At 31.8% G+C, this 19,098-nt stretch overlaps 1 protein-coding gene across 2 annotated transcripts in view; it reads right to left on the bottom strand.

The window, feature by feature from the left end:
* LOC134722018 (uncharacterized) overlaps positions 1 to 19,098 on the bottom strand; it is a 91,840-nt gene that overhangs the window by 34,548 nt on the left and 38,194 nt on the right. Inside the window, exon 1 of one of the 2 annotated variants that reach the window (XM_063585432.1) lies at positions 3,704 to 4,639. The exons of the other annotated variant lie outside the window; for it this stretch is intronic. Coding sequence (XP_063441502.1) covers positions 3,704 to 4,186 — 483 coding nt within the window. The 5' untranslated portion in view covers positions 4,187 to 4,639. Of the gene's footprint in view, positions 1 to 3,703; positions 4,640 to 19,098 lie in introns of those variants that run through there. 2 annotated transcript variants of the gene reach the window in all.

Below are 19,098 nucleotides of genomic sequence, written 5' to 3'. Positions count from 1 at the left end.
ACATTACCTTAGAATCGTCAACGTATAAAAATAAATTAAACCATAAGGAAATTATGAAATAATTCTTTCATTTAATGCGATTGTGTTTCTATTTAAAATCTTACAATCAACATATACATGTGCCCTTTTATATCCGCAATAAATTCAGTTCTCTGAAAGTAATTGTCATCCCTTCAGTCTCATCATACTTATGACCATTGTCAGTCTCCGGCGCATGTACAATGTATATATAGCACCTGATGATTGCCATAATAATTTGAAGGATGCCTCTTATATTTGTATCATATACGAAACTACTACTTCTGATTTACATAGAAGTAATAAATAAATATATCATCTTTTCGCTTGTTCTAAAAACAGCAATTATTTTTGAAAAGTGTCATTATCTCAAAATCTTCATATGCAGTCAGTAACACTTTCGGAAGCTGTTTAATAGTTTCGGATCTGCATGGAGAGATATCTTTTATTGTTTTCTGTCATTCTATTGGTACCTTATTACGGCTATTGTATTACATTATGAATAGCTGTTCTTTCTTATATATAAGAAGATGTGATATGAGTGCCAATAAGACAACTCTCCATCCAAGACAAAATTTGTAAAAGAAACCCATTTTAGGTCAAAGTATGGTCTTCACCACGAAGCCGTGGCTCACACCGAACAGCAAGCTATAAAGGTACCCTAAAATGGCTAGTAAATCCATTCAAACAGGAAAACCAACGGTCTTATGTCTATAAAAACGAAAACTACAAACATCAAGAAACAGATTCCTGACTTGGGACAGGTGCAAACAAATACAGCGGGTTCAAACGTGGTCTTTTTCTAGATACGAACTTTTCTAGTTTAATTGCAAAAAACTGATCTTTTAGATAATGATTGATAATACAATGTACTTCTATGTAAGTACTATTTACACCTTATAAGCTATATCGCGTTTGAATCAAATATTTATGTATTATAATAACTTGTTTGGTAGGCAATACTATCTGATTCGGTATTTTAAGTATACACAAATGTGCTTGCTGTCTTTGAAACTTTTACTAGTAATTGATCTTTTAAACTTTTACAATAACTCCGAAGTAAGCTTCATTATTTTACTGTTTGACTAATAAGAGGAAGCAAGGATATGGGATGAATACACCGGATGCACGTGTCGTCAAGGAAATACTATAGGAAATAATCAATACATCAAAGGAAATGTTCTTTTATTTCCATTCTTGATCTTGACAGTTGATGGACGTCATCAAAATGAACTTTTCAGTTCATATACTAGATATACTAGAACACGACTAATATCTCAGGGACAAATGGGGTGATGGTCACAGGGACATGTACGCTACCTAACATCAGCACAGATACATAGATAAAATATTTCAAATACAAATTGAGCGTTCTTCAAACATATCGTTGAATTCGCGAGGGCTCCTTATACCTCAAATTCTAGACCCGCGCCTACAATCGCCGTCTTCCCAGAGTGATCATAGCTAAAGCCAATATCAGTAACAAACTCTCTTTATTTAAGAAAACATAAACACCTGGTAAACTCGTTATTTGATTGTCTGCTGTTCCATAAATAATTTGAAATTTTGTGTAGATAGTTTAAGTGAACTGCATCATTCTCCGCATCGAATGCCTGTTTTTGGAGACCCCATGTTGCAGCATAATAACTGTTGTCTTGAAAACTACTTGATCAGCAAATAAAGTGCGCATGTATCTTAAGAGTTCTTGAGGTTTTAGTGAATATCCATGGGAGTTATATAATTGGGAGAATACAGATGTGGGTTTGGAAAGCTGACGCCCATTTTTTTTCTAAATAATTGTACCAACGTTTGTATCTAAAATAAAACTTAAGTAACTAACAATGTTCATGTAACTAGTGATACACTGTAAAACCCAGTTAAGAAAATGCAAAAAAGCAATAAACAGCATGCGACAGCTTCGTTAAGTATAAAAACTAATTCGTTTTTAATTAAGTTTTACAATTATGCAATTTATAGTTTTCTGTTCTTTGTAAATAACACGTGTGAAAGCTCTGTTAGAAATACTACTTCATTATATGCAACAACAACATAAAAATCGTTTAAATTATTTATCAAGTGCACATATTTACAGTACTGTATGAGTGATACTATAGTATAAGAGCCATTCGGTATTCGTATATATCAACAATACAATTATCACTTATTATTCGTAATTCGTTATTACAGACCATAAATAGAGATTTGACATTTACACTGGGTCGATGCCACCGCTGGTGGATTGTTATCTCGCGAGGGTATCGTCAGATCAGAAGCAGTGCTTCAGTACCGACATGGTTTTTAACATATTTTCTAAAACACCCCGTTGACACATTGAAAAGTACCAACCCTAAAAAGAACTAAAGATAACGAGAAATTGTTAGGAAACTAAGGTTCTTACATCCTCAGCTCCAAACGTATCTATAGGGTTTTATACCTTTGTGGGCTTAAATTAAGATTGAGCGTTTCTGTAGAAGTTAAATCAAGAAAAGCGTAAACTGTATAAAACATTATTTTTTTTATTTACAAAAAAATATCCTACTATTGGTTCATTCAATTTGATTAGTTGTTTGTTTCCATAACGTCAAGTAAGACATGTTTCATGCATTTTCAAAGAAAACAACAATACATGTAATAAGCTGTATTTTCAAATTGGATAGGTTAAAATGTAGACTTAAAAAGAGAAAGAGGGTATGTAGGATGGGATCAGAAATTAATGTTGCAACAGCGCCCTTAACCCCCCAAAAACCTGGTGCATAGTCTTTAACGTAAGCAGACTGTTGAATTCTCCGACATATTCGATGAAAAGTCCGAATTCTAACCAGATTTGTATATCGTGCATACCCATGGATGTCAGTTCTTCTAAAGTATTGAGTTAACTTTATAATGGGAGACGTCCCGGAGACCTTAATTCTATTTGCTGACCAACAACCACATGGGGGTCTTAGAGTTTAGTTTATATTCAAGAGGTAATGGACAGACTCACAAAGTATAGGTACTACTTTTGTATAAACAATATAAAGTTTAAAAGGCTTGAATCAAAATGTAGTGAAAATTAATTATATTTTAACCTTTCTTAATCATGACCACCATTCTGTAGGTTGTATTACGTCTGTAATTTATCTACATTCATGTTGAAAAATCTCATTATATGCAGATTAAGTGATACATATTGAATTCTCATTAAAATTTGTTATGCATTAAACATTCCACGGTAACCAACAAATACTTCAGACTCGATGCAACAGTTTATATTTACATGTTATTAAATGAGTTTAACATCCGCAGTAATACATTTAAATCGGAAGTTTTGGTAAAAGTTTCCGGACTTTCTGTTCCGTTTTCACTGTGAACCAATTTAAAATGTCGTGTAAATGAATTGTTTACATACATATTTCTCAATAACTTACACGAGGAAATACGTTTATGGATGACATAAAACAAATACGTGTATGTTGTATTAAAAGTGTTTTAGTATAAATTTCCTGGCCGTGTTTAGCGACACTACTAAGCACATTTTGCTTTGATGTAAGTTTGAATGGCCTAATTTTGAAAGCTATAGCCTTTACCATTCTGACCCACACTAGTTGCCAGTTTTCAATAATAAAAATGATTCCGGATTTCAGCATTCAAGTCACATCACATGTACAACATATAGTTTATTTCTTAAATACTAGGCAGTACTTACCCGTGTTTTAAAATGAATGTCGCATACTGTTTTATTTGATGATAGTTTTAATTTCTCTAAAATGTATTGCATATAAACACCTGCGTTTGTCTGGAAATAGTTTCCTTTCCAACAACCTTCAATATTATCAAAATCTACTCCAAGACTTTTCAAGAATTGAATACTCTGATCATCAAAACTTATTTGATAAGAAGTGTAGATAAGTTCGTTTCGTTCCCTTTCTTCAAAAATCGTTATTTTTGAAACTTTTGTTGATCTAAGAGCGATAATGGCAGACGATAACCCTATTGGTCCAGCGCCAACAACCACAACTTTAATTTTGGTGAATGATTTTCGGTACCGGTCATAAATTGCCTTTGATCCAGCAAATGCAGCTAATATAGCTATTGTAATGAATAAGCTAACTTGTGTTTCGAATTCATCCATTTCAAAGAAATATTCACTAAATAGTAAATTGTCGTTACTCAATCCGAACCGTTGCATGATTTTGCTTTGATTGTTTTTTCAGACGTTGCATATCTTATTTCACATTAATAGACAGTTTTATAACACCGTATAAATAACAAACAAAATATACCTGTCGGTGAAGATCAATATACTTTTTATACGATCAGATCAATTCTCAAATCAGAACTACATATTTTCCTCTTCCATGTATGCTAAAAATAACACATGTATGTAGATTAATTCTTGTTGTCATTTTTACCTTCCTATAAAAATAATCCACTTATAATAACTAAGTTAAAACCGGTACGTCGCTACAGGGAAACAAACCACTGCGACAGATCGTTGAATTGTGGTCATTAAGCTTTCTTGCTGCTGAGGATCACTAGTGACGTTATAGCACACTGCGATATTTATTCAATTTTTCTTTGATCGTTATTATATATACGATCGTTTACCCCTATCACTGTAACTGTGTCGTATGTTAACGTACTGATATTATTAAAATGTACAGAAGGCGTGAAGCGGATTACATCTCATTAGAAAAAGATTAAAGATAGGGCTAAGCAACCACGTTTTCAATATTTATAATTAATTTAATATTAACCATATGCAAAACGTTAATTGAATAGTGATTTATCATTTTATTGCCATATCTCTCTCGGGTTAAAAGGAAAATATATCAATTTGCTTATCAAAATCTAAGTACTACCATTGTACTTAAATGTAAAATACCTATTAAGAATCGGTTCAGCGTAAATCAAATTCACCTATACATTAAATTGTTATTGATTATTTTATTCCTGAACAATGGTATCGTATATTCATTTGATGCACGTAAAAGGGAAACAATATGATTTGCTATGATGTAGTACATTGTACCACATTTCCCCTGTAAATTTTTAGTTTAGGAACGAACGTATTTAAAAGAGGGACGAAAGATACCAGAGGGACAGTTAAGCTCATAGATCGAAAATAAACAGTGGCGATGACTGACAACGCCAAGACGAAATATGAAAACGACTTACACCACATCTTTCTATATCTATAAATAGTCGAATAATTGTACACATGACACAACACATAGGAACCAAGGACTAAGCAACACGAACCTCACCAAAAATAAACTGGTGGTGATGTCAGGTGCTCCGGAAGGATAAGCAGATCCTGCTCCACACGGGTCACCTTCGTGCTGCTCATGTTATTACAAACCCGGTAAATAGTCTAATTCGGTAGGTCACATTCATGAAAAGGCAAGGGGATTGTAGTAACGACATAAGGAACATATCCGATATCATATGTGAAACGGTTATAAGAAGTAATGCGGTTCAAGAACTTTATACATATTTCTTTTGACACCTTTTTCTAATTATCAAGAAAATATCAAAGCAGTTCTACAGTTATATTTATATATCATTTATTACAATGCTTTTGTATGGAAGGTTTTTCTTGTTCTAATTCATATTATTTCCATTTGTAGATTGTGTAATTCCAGAATTGGGCCGATAATTTGGATTTAAATATGATTTAATATAATTTGGACTTAAATATATTGAATATAAATGAAACATATTGTTGAAAACGTTTATCAAAACAGCTTTGGTGCATCACTCAATTCACATCAGTCTTTAGGTGTAATACCACCATTGATTTTCCCCTATTAGTCTACTTTTCAAAAAAATGTGCAGAATTGATCTTTGTTTCAAATAAAGAAATACTTGGCACGAGTAAAGTTTTATCTTGTCCAGTTCTATAGAAAAAAGTTCACATAACATTTCATTGCATACGTGAAAAAAAACATCATTGGAAGTTAACTTATCAAATTGCTCCCCTTCTTCTGTGTACAAGGCTTAGTCACCATGTAACCTCAAGAATACAAAGTTTTCTATAGAAATCCCAAATAAAAAATAATGGTGTTTTGAAATACCCAAGACATAGGAATGGTTTTACTGCAATACAATGTAGGATTAAATACCTACAACTGTCAAATTCAAGGGAATATTTTCTTCGACCTACTTTCGTATACAACCGCTTATTTTGACAAAATTGAACCAAACCGGTTGATATAAGCGTATTTACCGAACTTTTTCACTTTTTGGAACATAATTATATCATATCTTATAAGTTGCTGTATCCCCTGTAAGGCTAAGAATTTAATTTTTGATGAACACATAATTATTAATTGCTATGCGCACACTTGCTTCGACTTTTAACGATTGATTGAATGCATGATGTGTCGAGGCGTGTAGAACCCTATTGCACTGCTGGTTGACACACCCCACCCCGAAGGTAGTACCAGCCCAGTAGTCAGCACATCGGTGTTGACATGAATTATCATTGATTTGGTCATGAATATAAATAAACTGTGTACAAAACTTTGAATTGTTGTTTTGTTTGTTACCCCGTGAATTGATTACCTTAGCTGTATTTGTGGTCCTTAATGCTTTTTTAATTCGTTTTTTATTTGGCCTTTTAAACTTTATTTAATTCGTGTGTCACTGATGAGTCTTATTTAGACGAAATGCGAGTCTGGCGCAGATACAAAATTTCACTCCTGGTTTCTATGATGAGTATATTTGCAACAACTGGTAAACAAATTTGAGCTTTTAGTTCTTAATGAACTTAAAAATTATTTTGTCATATCATGAATTGTTCAATATATAGAAAATAACTTAAGATATTCATCCATTAACCATGTTACATTCTTATTTGCATTGACAAAACTAGTAATGAAATATGTGTGTTATGCCTTATAGTTTACCAGAGGTACCAATATATATTGAGGTCGGAGAGATATTAGTTTTAGTTTACTAAAACATGTTTGCCTAGTCTAGTTTGTATCATTTTCACTTGCAGTATATTATCGTTGGCATATTTGAATCTAGAAAAATATATCCCGTCAGCTTGAATATGTATTATATTTCAACCCTGGTATCTATGATGAGTATTTTTATCACTTTCACGTACTGTTACTGAGTATTTATTTAATAGTATTCTACCTACTTATATATTCATGTCAATGTGTTACTAATAACCTATATAACGTTTTATTCTTAGATTCAATACCACAGAATTTATTATATTATGAATAGTAAGCCTATACGGTGATTTTATATGAATACTTATTAGTTCGTTCATATACATATAATGTATAAAATTGGCTCGAAGTTTTGTTTTATGATGTTCAAATGAAATCGTCATTTCTATAGATGAAAGGTACCAAAGGGACATTCAAACTCATAAATCGAGAAAACACCGACATGGCACAAAAAAATACCAAAACAAACAGAGAATACTATACAAAACAAAACATAAGAAACTGAAAGATGGCATACAGAAATACTGGAAGGCAATACAGCCAAACCTGTCTAAGAGACCACCCGTATTAAACAAAGTTAACCCCTGTGTTATAAGACCATTATTTTCAGATCCTTCTGTAGTTTATTTCATATATAAAGAACCTGTCTATTGAGACTACCTCTTTGCTCTCCCTTAAGTTATCTCTTAAAACAGGGTTCACTGTATATTCAACAATCAGATTTGGAATTTAAAAGTTATACAGATGTTCATTCGAAATATTTACAGTGTGTTTAGTTATATGAAACATTTATAAAAAAAAAATTATTTTGCTATATACGACTCCTTATTCACAGTGAAAAATCAGATAAATTGTCTCAGTAAACTAATATTTTTCTACAAACAATAATTGTAGGTAAAAACTCTTTTCTTGTGAAATATTCAACTGTGTGTGACAAATACAAGAATGATCATGTCATCAAAATGCTGAATTTCGGATCGACATCATATTTGTTGACTTATGTGGATTAATATGGCAACAGGCGGTCAGTATTTCAATGGCTATGTATACTAGTTGTTTTTCTCTATTTTCCGGCCAATTTTTGTACTTGCATAACCAGAGTTCATACTATAAAAATAACTGTTACAAAGACGGATACAATATCTTAACAAAGTTAAGAAAGGTGGTCTTTTATTTAGGTTCAATTTAAAATATTGATGATGTCCTGTTATCAACCACACATCAGTGAAAGCTTGTATCGCATGCACAATATACGTGATACTTAGGATTTTACGAACTAGAAGTTCTTCTTGATATCTTTATTCTTTTTGGCACATATCTTAAACTAGAGTCTACGACAAACGTGATGATTTCAGTTTTCGTCGTCTACTTTCTCAGCAGTAACACACCCTTTGCACCACCGTGAGACGTATGCATATCTTTTACGTCATGCTAGCCCATATTTTTATTATACAAATGTCATGAACACGGATATGATCCTTACTCAACAATTGAGTTTCAAGGTACATCGACGACTGAAATCGATATATCATTAGTTTAACGACAACATTTAAGAATTGACGAATAAGTGGACCGTCCCATGTTATATGTCCGTATCTCAAAGCACACGAGACATGTTTGTTAACGGTCTTAAAACCTCTACGACAATAAAGATGCCAGAAAAATCGACTGATCTGTTATCGTAACTGTTGAGTCTTATTCCCGATTGCGACGTTTTGATTGCGTAATGGTTTGCATGGCAGGTGATGCACACGTAGATGGAAACACTTACCCTGTCGACATATCTAGTCTCGAAGCTTTCGAATTCGATTCCCGTAGCGTTTGTTTGCTGCAATTTTGTTTAATCGTTGGGCGAGATTTTAACATCAGTAGTAACTACTTTAAATAAATATTCCCAAAACATGTATATCTTTTTTTCTTAAAATGACCTGTACCAAGTCAGGAATATGACCACTGTTATATACACCTTATCGCTATTTGTCAGCCATTACTGGATACCACACAGGTTCCCGTAAAATTTTGACGTCATAAAACAAAACTTCTGACGCCACAATGGAAAAGTGATTGTTGTGTGCGTCAAAAGGCCGGCCGAGTAGGCTAATAGCGATAAGGTGTATTGAAGTTCGTTTCTGTGTGTGTTACATTTTAATGTTTTGTTTATGCTGTGGCGTAGTTCTCTTATATTTGATGCGTTTTCCTCAGTTTTAGTTTGTAACCAGGGTTTTTTTTCTCAATCGATTAATAAATTTTTCAAACAGCGGTATACTACTGTTGCCTATATTTGATTGATTAGCCTTAAAAATAAAATAAAAGAAAAAGTTATAAATTCAGGCCTTCAAAGCGTTTATCTGGATTTATTTACATCAGGAATGTGCAAAACTGTAGATTTGAAAGCCAAGGAAGTTTTTAAAAGAAGCGAAACAAGTAAACACCTTTATTACCAAAAAGGACATAACGAACATTAAGAAATAATAAAGTCCCTCTTAGGTCAACGTTTCCTGAGGGAGTTAAAATCTTAGTTTCTTCACAATTTGAAAAATTAAAGCACAATTATGTAAAATATTTGACATGATTTATGGAGTTAACCAAAAAATATAAAATTCAAGATTTTTAATCTAGCATCATGGTTAACACTTTAAAATGATTCCAAAAACTGAATTGGTAATTGGTTTTATTCTGTATTCATGTGCACACAACGAAACCATTTGTTCAAATAAATCATCATGTCTTTATGTCTGTAATATACTTGACCAATTATTAACGCTAAAAGGCGCATACATAACTATAAAGGAAGATTTGTTTCACATTCTGTTTGTGTTTGAAAGCTTACAACTTACAGACAGCCATCTAGGATGGACAGACAGTTGGCTAATGGTTTCCAACAAAAACAATTGAAATGTGTTTCTGGCAAGTAGACAATTTACGAAAAGACATTAATACTATATTGCTGTCCAAAAGTTTGCATATAATATCAGTGCACTTTTTATCGACCAATGCCTGCATTTTAATCATGACAATGCGTTATCGAATAGCAATAGAACGAATTTATGAATACCAACTTCTTATTAGGAGTTTGCACATTTATGTTAGGTGAACATGATTTTATTCAAAGTTATGTTCGTTGGTCTGTTTTGAAACTTGTGATCCGAATGATTTCCCATGCATAATTTTGTATTAAAACACCTGTTTATTTAAATACTTCCCTGAATATCTTGTTTGCTACTATTGTCATTTCAGTTTAGCAATATGTTGAAGTCAAATCAATAGCTTAGATGTCAAATCAATAGCTTAGATGTCAAATCAATAGCTTAGATGTCAAATCAATAGCTTAGATGTCAAAGAAACATCTGATATAGACAGGTTTTTTTCGCATTTGTTGTATATGCCATTTTGATAGTTGCTAATCCAAGAAAGATAACTTTACTTTTAAATATGAAATTTTTATAAAATACTGAGTTATCATTCTTATTCTGTTTGCAGCTATCAATACATCTTGAGTGCATATATGTACAATCATCAATAGATTTAACATGTATATACAATGCTTTAATAAGTAAAAGTGTTTTGGTATCAAATATGTAATGTAACATAACATAAAGTGTCTATATCCATATATTTTGTAAGATACTTAGTATTGCTAAAACATGGATAAAGAAATTTGATTTCGCCAAAAAACTCATCTGGAATTCCCGAATGAGCTATCGAAAGAACCGAAGTAAGACTTAATTTAAGGATTTGTACTTTTTTAATACATTCAATTCAATATTTGAATTTTTCGAAAAACTAAGGATTTTCTTATCCCAGGCAAAGATTACCTTAGCTGTCTTAGTCACAACTTTTTGGAATTTTGGATCCTCAAAGCTCTTCAACCTTTGTACTTGTTTGGCTTTATAAATTTTTTGATATGAGCGTCACTGATGAAAATTGGGTTGTTATAAAAACTCCACACAATATATAAAAAAGTATCTTTTATTTCGTATTAAAATATTCCAAAATCAATCAAAGGCTTATACATGTTTATGTATACAAGCAAATGCATAAGGTAGATTTTTATCCGACACCGCTCACTGATGATACAAGTACATTCTTGTACAAGGTAACAATAATGCAAAATATAAAATAATATATAACTTATATATGATTTAATGTTTAATTTATAAGTAAAATTTGAGTACACAATACTACTTCCGGGACTGTAATTAAATTGATTGACCATTTTGCGGTGCAGGAGGTATGAACACTGGATCAATTTATGTTAAAATAAAGATAGGTTCAAACAAATGATTTATTCTTTATAACATATATAAGTATGACTATTCTCGTTTAGATTATTATTCATGTTATTGTTTTGCTTATTTATGAATCTGTTATTTATTACCTGCCAAGCTTCGTGGATAATAATCTTGTTTTGAACATTTAAAGTTGGTAATTTTTTCTAATTACGTTGAACTGCAGTCGACAAGTTAGGTAGCTACAGTTATGGTCCAATACAAACTGTTGAAAATATTAAAAAAAAAAACACACTTCCTACAATAACTAAAAATGTGTCCAAATTACAAACTAAATGGCTTCTGTTTACTTATAAAAGGTTTAAAAAAGGACAATACATGACTCGTATTACGCATATGACTGGAAAATATAATTCAATGAATTTTACCACTACCCGATATTTAATTACTACCTGATGCAATGTGTTCTGTACTAAAATTTAAAAATAATTAAAAAAATAATGATTGACGTAATATGTTTCGTTAATATGTTTTTTGTTTGTTTTTAAGAAGTTTTGTTGTTTTTACAGGTTTTGTGTTTTTATATGGTTTGTGTCTTTAATTTATTATCGGAGTTCAATTGAGATACATGTCTCATTCAATACTAGTTTATGGTAGTTTAGGTTAAACCAGAGACATATAATACTATTTGTCTCTGGTTAAACTTAAATGTTGAAGGTATTTATAAAAATAAAAAAAATAACTTATACCAAACTCCAAGGAAACTTCAAACCAAAAGTCCTTTTTATCAAATGACGAAATCAAAAGCTCAAACAGATCTAGTATAGGAAAACAACTGTCATATTCCTGACTTGTACAGGCACATCCTTATGTCAACAATGGTGGATGAAATCTGGTTTGTACCTATTCCCGGAAATCTTGTTTCGATTTTACATAGTGCGAAGGTTGAAATGGACCTCAACTGTAGGTTTAAATATTCTATACAATGGTTATCAAAAGTACAACATACGAAGGAAGTAAACAGGTAAAACTTATTTTTTTCCAATAATATAAGAATTTATACATGCTTATGATAAATGGATTACATATATTTCTTTTTCGGAACATCTAAAGATTATTTGTTTGTAGAAATAGAAACGATAACAAACGTCAAGTACATTTTAGAACACTTTTTTACTTCCTTCTTGTGTAAGATACGAACTTCAATAAATGATAAAAAAAACCCTGCTCTAAATGATGTGTAAAAATGGAGTTTAAATTGCTAGCTGTTCAAAAGAACGTATTGTGTCATAACGTTAAATTTATAGCAGTTTGAGTCTTTTTTCAGTTAAATTTCTTAAATGGCTGAACCTTCCAAACTGGTGTGTGAGGCCTGTCAGCATTGTGGAGTTGTACAAGTGGCACAGCTATGGTGTAATGATTGTGGTGAAGGGTTTTGTGAAGAATGTATCAAAAGTCACCAAACTGTTAAAATTCTCCGAAATCACTCTATCATATCTATAATTGATCATCTTAAAATTTCCGACATTTCTGTATGTCAGACCTGCTCAGAACACAGCAAGAAACTTGAAAGCTTTTGTCAACAACATGATCAACTTCTGTGTTTGAAATGCATCCAGTTAGATCATAGTAAGTGCGATAATATTATAGGAATAGATGACGCTGCGAAAGGATCAAAGAACTCTGCAGCAATATTTGACCTCGATGAAGATATAAAGAACTTACTGAAAAATATCGAACAAGGTATTGTGTCTTGTTACGATAATGGTACAGAAATCAATGACGAAGAACACAAAATTAAAGAGAGAATCAACCAAACACGTGAAGAAATAAACAAAACACTTGATCAATTACAGGAAATTATATTGTCGGAACTAACAACGAAAACTGAAAATGAAAGGGAAAAACTTGATAAATGCACAGCTGAACTTACCAAAAAAGAAAAGAAAGTTAAGGAAATTAGAGAGCAATCTTCTAAAATAAAAGAGTTTGCATCAGAAATTCAAGTATTTGTCGTGATGAAAAACATGCAGCATACAGTCAACAAAGAAAAGGAAACGATGAAAATGAAATTGAAAAACCTACCGAAGGATTTGCCATATCTCAAAATTAATTGTGAATTATTAAGTTTGACCAAAAACTTAAAAACATTCGGAGAAATACACATAGAAACCCACGACAATCCAATATCTTTTATAGAAACAAAGGTCCAGCAAGCACAATTAAGCATTAAATTAAAAAGCAGCAATTAAAAGAATAGATAGACGCATAAACAACCAAATATACTGAACTTTATTTCAACTGGACTCAGTTCACAGGTTATGTTTTGCGTCTCCAATTTCAACCTGTTGCTACAGTTGAAACGTGTAAAATTAACACACACGCTTTCGATTATGAAATTACTTACTGAGACTATATAACAAATGTGTTGTTACCACGAGAAACGAAATGGATGTCTCCTGTAGATCATGATCTGTTAATTTAATTGGGATACCGGTGATCACCTCCTTTCAATCTTTAGTTTGGTTCTAGTCTATTGTTTTGCATGTTTCGTTGTTTTTTGCAAAGTTTTCCTCGATTTATGAGTCTTGATTCTTCCTTTGATAGTTTCTGCTATTTATTTTTTTTCGAAAATATTGTTATTGTAAAATTATTCAATAATTGTACAGTTTTAAATTTGATAGTGTTGGAATTTCATATTGCCTTTACCCTCAGAAATTTGACTTGGTAGCATTTAAAGTACTAAGTGTAATGTTTCCAAACAATTCCAATGAATATATGTGTACAATTAATCTTTCTTATTAAATCCCTGTGATCAGTAGACTTAATGATAAACACATTACAGTATAACATCCTTTATTTTAAGGACTGTTTCCAAGTGCGTTATTTTCCAGAAACGCTTCGTTATAAAGAAAGAAAATAATTTATAAAAAGTTTTATCATACTTTCTTTTAAAATGTGGTATCTGTATCATGTTGTATTTTACTGTTATGTTATTTATTTATGTATTACTCGGTCCTGGAGGATCTGGGGTAATCTATTCTGTATTCCAGACACGTTATGTTGTCATTAGAGGTATTTTTAATATTGCATTATGCCACGGAGGTAGGGCTAGCCATATCATAAAAGCAGATTCAACTCAATATTTTTTTTATTTGTCATATACATACTCAGGAATATTGCGGTTGTTACCAAATAGTCCGTTAAGTATGTTGGCATCTGTAGTTGTTACAGTTCAGTGTGTCTGTTGTTCCGTTGTATTTCCTCTTATAGTCTTGTGTTTCCCTCGGTATAAGTTTATGACCCGGGTTTATTTCAGTAAAATCGATATATGACTATTGACCAGCGGTGTTAAACTGTGATTATAACACACCTAGCTAGTGTGAAAAAAAATAGGTAAGGAAAAATTTCTACTGAGAAAAGATGAAGGAAAACAAAGTTATGTAGTTCTGTTTGCAGACATCAAAAAGATTTATTTTTCTTTTTTACTTTAATTCTCTCATGTAAATCATCAAGGTATTATTATACTAACTTAAAGCCTCAATTAAAGTTTGCATAAAATAGACCAGTTCATAAACAGTGATACAAACTTGAGGATAAAGACATGCGAGTTGAAACCTGTATTTTACAGATTGACACTTTTTTCCAAGCAGACATAACTAACAGTTTAGAAGACATTGTGTCAAAAGATTACATCAAAACCAGTAAAGTGATTAACAACATAAAACCAAGTCTCAACTTCACATATTTGAATGTGACAATTGTTTTAGGTTTAATTAAACAGTTTAGTTGGAATATAAGTATCACGACAACAAGAAACATACGACGTACCTACTATCAATAATAACTGACAGAAGAACATTTCAGAACGTTCAGTGTCTTTACATCTAGTAAACTACACCTGTCCTAAGTAATCTATAATACTCATACTGTAATAACTTTTTAGAAAATAGTAAAACGAAAAACTGTCTAAATGCCTACATTTCCATGTGAGCTATCGATTAATAGATAACATTCAAGTCTACGGTTATGCCCGTTTGATAGTTAAGCAAACGTAATTCTTATGAAACCGTTATCTAATATGGTCCGATCTGTAAATATAGGAAATAATTATCAAAGATATACTGAACAACATTATTTATTTATTAAAATAAACATATCGTTTGCCCGTACACATTGTGACTTGGATGGATAGTTGTCCCATTGACACCCATTCCACATCTTCTTATATCTATGTTATATAAATAAACTAGTATGATTTAAAAGATTAGACCGTTGGTTTTCCCGTTTGAATGGTTTTACACTAGTAAATTATAGCTTTTTGTTCGGTGTGAGCCAAGGCTCCGTGTTGAAGGCCGTATTTTAACCTATAATGGTTTACTTTTTTAAATTGTTATTTGGATGGAGAGTTGTCTCATTGGCACTCACACCACATCTTCCTATATCTATTCACTTAACTATCCAGGTAGAAGTAAACCATAAATCTCGAACACTAGCATTTGCAAAAGAAGTAATGCTGAGCCGACTCCCCCCCCCCCCCCCCCCCCCCCCCCAAAAAAAAAAATTATACTCAAGATATCAAGACTCTCAGAAAATAGAAAATCACTTTTATATTTTATCAATTAGTGGAACCAATATTACTAGTATAGTGTTGACTTTGTCTTCACGAATTCAGACACCTGTTTTCGTTTAGAAAACACAAAGATTGATACTACCAAAAATTACAATGTAAATACTACACGTAGCTGAGATGAGCTCACCAGAAAAGACCTGCAACTATACTATGATGTAAATAAAATGCATTGTTTGGATAAAAATCATCACAGGGTTATATTATAAGAATCTATTAAAATTCATTTTGCAATGTGCATTTAATTTTAACCATCCTTTACACAACATAATTAGAGGCCTTAGTGGCCGAGTGGTCTAAGTAGTTACTACTGTACTTACTAGCCAGTCAACACTAAGGTTGTGAGTTCGAACTCCGCTCATGCGGGTGCAATCGACCCCAATCTTAATTGACTGTTCTCCAGGCACTCCGAATTCCTCCACCAATAAAAAAACTAGCCGCCACGAAATAGCCTACATGCGGTGCTTAAAATGGCATTAAAAAAAATCAAATCACAAACTTATTCATAACAAATGTTAATCTTTCCAAGTTTGAGAGTAGATTTTAAGTAAGTGATATAGTTAATTAGAAAATCTTTAGTACAAAAAAAACCTATATAGATATAGAAAGATGTGATGTGAGTGCCAATGAGACAACTCTCCATCCAAATAACAATTTATAAATGTAAACCATTATAGGTCAATTTACGGCCTTCAACACGGAGCCTTGGCTCACACCGAACAACAAGAACAGCATAAAGGGCCCCCAAATTACTAGTGTTAAACCATTCAAACGGGACAACCAACGGTCTAATCTATATACAATACGAGAAACACGCATAAACTACATAAAAACGACAACTACTGTACATCAGATTCCTTTCAAGATCTATTGAAATAAGATTAAAGGACTCATTATTTATTTATTTTATAGTATTCAATTAGCAATGAAATGCATTAATGAAAATGATTCCGGTTGAAAGTATTATCAATTGAGATATTTGAGTAGATGAATAAAAGCAGTATAGGTAAGTATTTAAAGTATGGAGACATGTGTACGCTTTTGACAGTTGCAATGAAATAATTTTCCGTAACTTAAAATTAAGACCGACCAAAGAGAGATAATTCTACCCATAAACTACTATCTTGGAGTGATGAGTTCCCATGAAGACACGATTTTAACTGTTTTGTTCACCCCAGGAACCAAATAACACGATAATATCCAAAAGTTTGTGTTCTATATTTCAATATCTTTGAATAATTATATACATATATCTGGGTAAATCGTTAACACCCTTAACATGATAACATTATCAAAGCAAAACGTTAAATTTTGTCCACTTGTCGAAAGTAATACACAATGTGATTTAGTTTTAAAAGCAGGTTTTTAAAACAAAACAAAGTCTAAAATTGAGACCGCAATCGAAATGTTAGCATAACAAAACTTCCTTGGGAATGTCTGGGAAAAGAGCCCAACTAAGTTCTCGAATTCGTAGGTTCGACCCTCGACATGGTCAAACATAAATAGTTTAAGGTTTACTAAGGAGCATTATATCGATGCTATATCAATGGTGTAATGTGGATAGCTTAATATAAAGACATATATCAGCAAATTTCTGTATGAAACCTAATTACGTTTCAATTCTCATCGATTTTGTCTTATGCTTAGTTCGTTTCTGTGTGTGTCACATTTTATTGTTGTGTCGTTGTTCTCTTATATTTAATGCGTTTCCCTTATTTTCAGTGTGTAACCCGGATTTGTTTTCTTTTCTATCGATTTATGAGTTTCGAACAGTGGTATACTACAGTTGCGTTGACTTGCTACATCAAATAAGAAACAGATTCTCATTTCGCACTTTCCATCGACTGTCATTGGAAGGTTTCAATTTTTAAATTTTTTAAAAAAAATATGTAAACACTGTTTGTTCCTCTGTATTATTTGAGTTTTTCAACCTGGTGCATTTTGATTAATCGCATATTTACACTGGTAAAGTTTCCTCGACTTTTTGTGAAAGTCTGCTCCTTTTTTACTTTAATTTTGATTTAGATTTTTCTATTAATTTCTTTTCTTTTTCACACACTATATATATATATATATATACCAGCGTAAATTTGTTTTTTACACTCATTGTTGAACTTAAATTACTGTGGCTGTACTGAATTTCGCATGATGACTTTAGTGACATATCTAGGACTAGACATTTATCGAAAATTCTACTTAAAATGAAATTTTTTGTGGACTGTTGAAATAAAAATTACTTAAAAAAGGATAACGGAAATCACAAAATATACTGCACAGTTTAAAATACTACATCAATAACCAACACGCTACTCAGTAGAAAAAAAGACTTGCAAGCAACAAAAATATACATGATAATAGCAACGAACGTCATCGAACGTTAATGGAAACACAACAGTGATAATATAAATTTCATCTTATCGCTAAAAAGTCAAAGACTAAGATTCGTATCCTATTCTTATCAATAGAGAAAGATTTATTTTTAAACAATGTAGTATGAAAATAATTTCTTTCTATTATTTTAACTATGTTACATGTGTTCTATACAGGAAATATGAAATAGTAGCAATTTTCATATGTTTAGACTCAGTACTGTAGGGGTAATTACTAATTTGCAGGTGTTTTGTACTTTGTATCACTGTTGTGTTTCCATTAACGTTCGATGACGTTCGTTGCTATTATCATGTATATTTTTGTTGCTTGCAAGTCTTTTTTTCTACTGAGTAGCGTGTTGGTTATTGATGTAGTATTTTAAACTGTGCAGTATATTTTGTGATTTCCGTTATCCTTTTTTAAGTAATTTTTATTTCAACAGTCCACAAAAAATTTCATTTTAAGTAGAATTTTCGATAAATGTCTAGTCCTAGATATGTCACTAAAGTCATCATGCGAAATTCAGTACAGCCACAGTAATTATTATAAAAAAAAAAATGTCGAAAATAATGGAACGCTTTCTCAATTCAGTAATTGTTCGTCCTGAGACATCTTTGGTATCTGATATTTTTTACGATAAGAAAATCAATTACCTACAAATATGCCAGTCATTTGTTCTAAATTGCAATTATTTTCCAGGAAGATTTTTTTTTACAACGGATGAATACGGTGTCAATTTTCAGTGTTAAAAATCATGAAAATCATTTAGTTCGTTTTGATATACTGTCGTGAATTATGTATCGGATTGTGAATGGTCGTCTGGTTCTCAAGTTTATGTTATCCGTTTTTTGCTAAATGTTTTAGAATTTGATAGCTTGATATATTGAAGAGACATCAGTTTTTT

The sequence above is a fragment of the Mytilus trossulus genome, chromosome 6 (genome assembly GCF_036588685.1).
Source record: "Mytilus trossulus isolate FHL-02 chromosome 6, PNRI_Mtr1.1.1.hap1, whole genome shotgun sequence".
NCBI classification, from domain to species: Eukaryota; Metazoa; Mollusca; class Bivalvia; order Mytilida; family Mytilidae; genus Mytilus; species Mytilus trossulus.
Note: the sequence above shows the minus strand (reverse complement) of the source record. Positions and strands in the feature narration are given on the sequence as shown.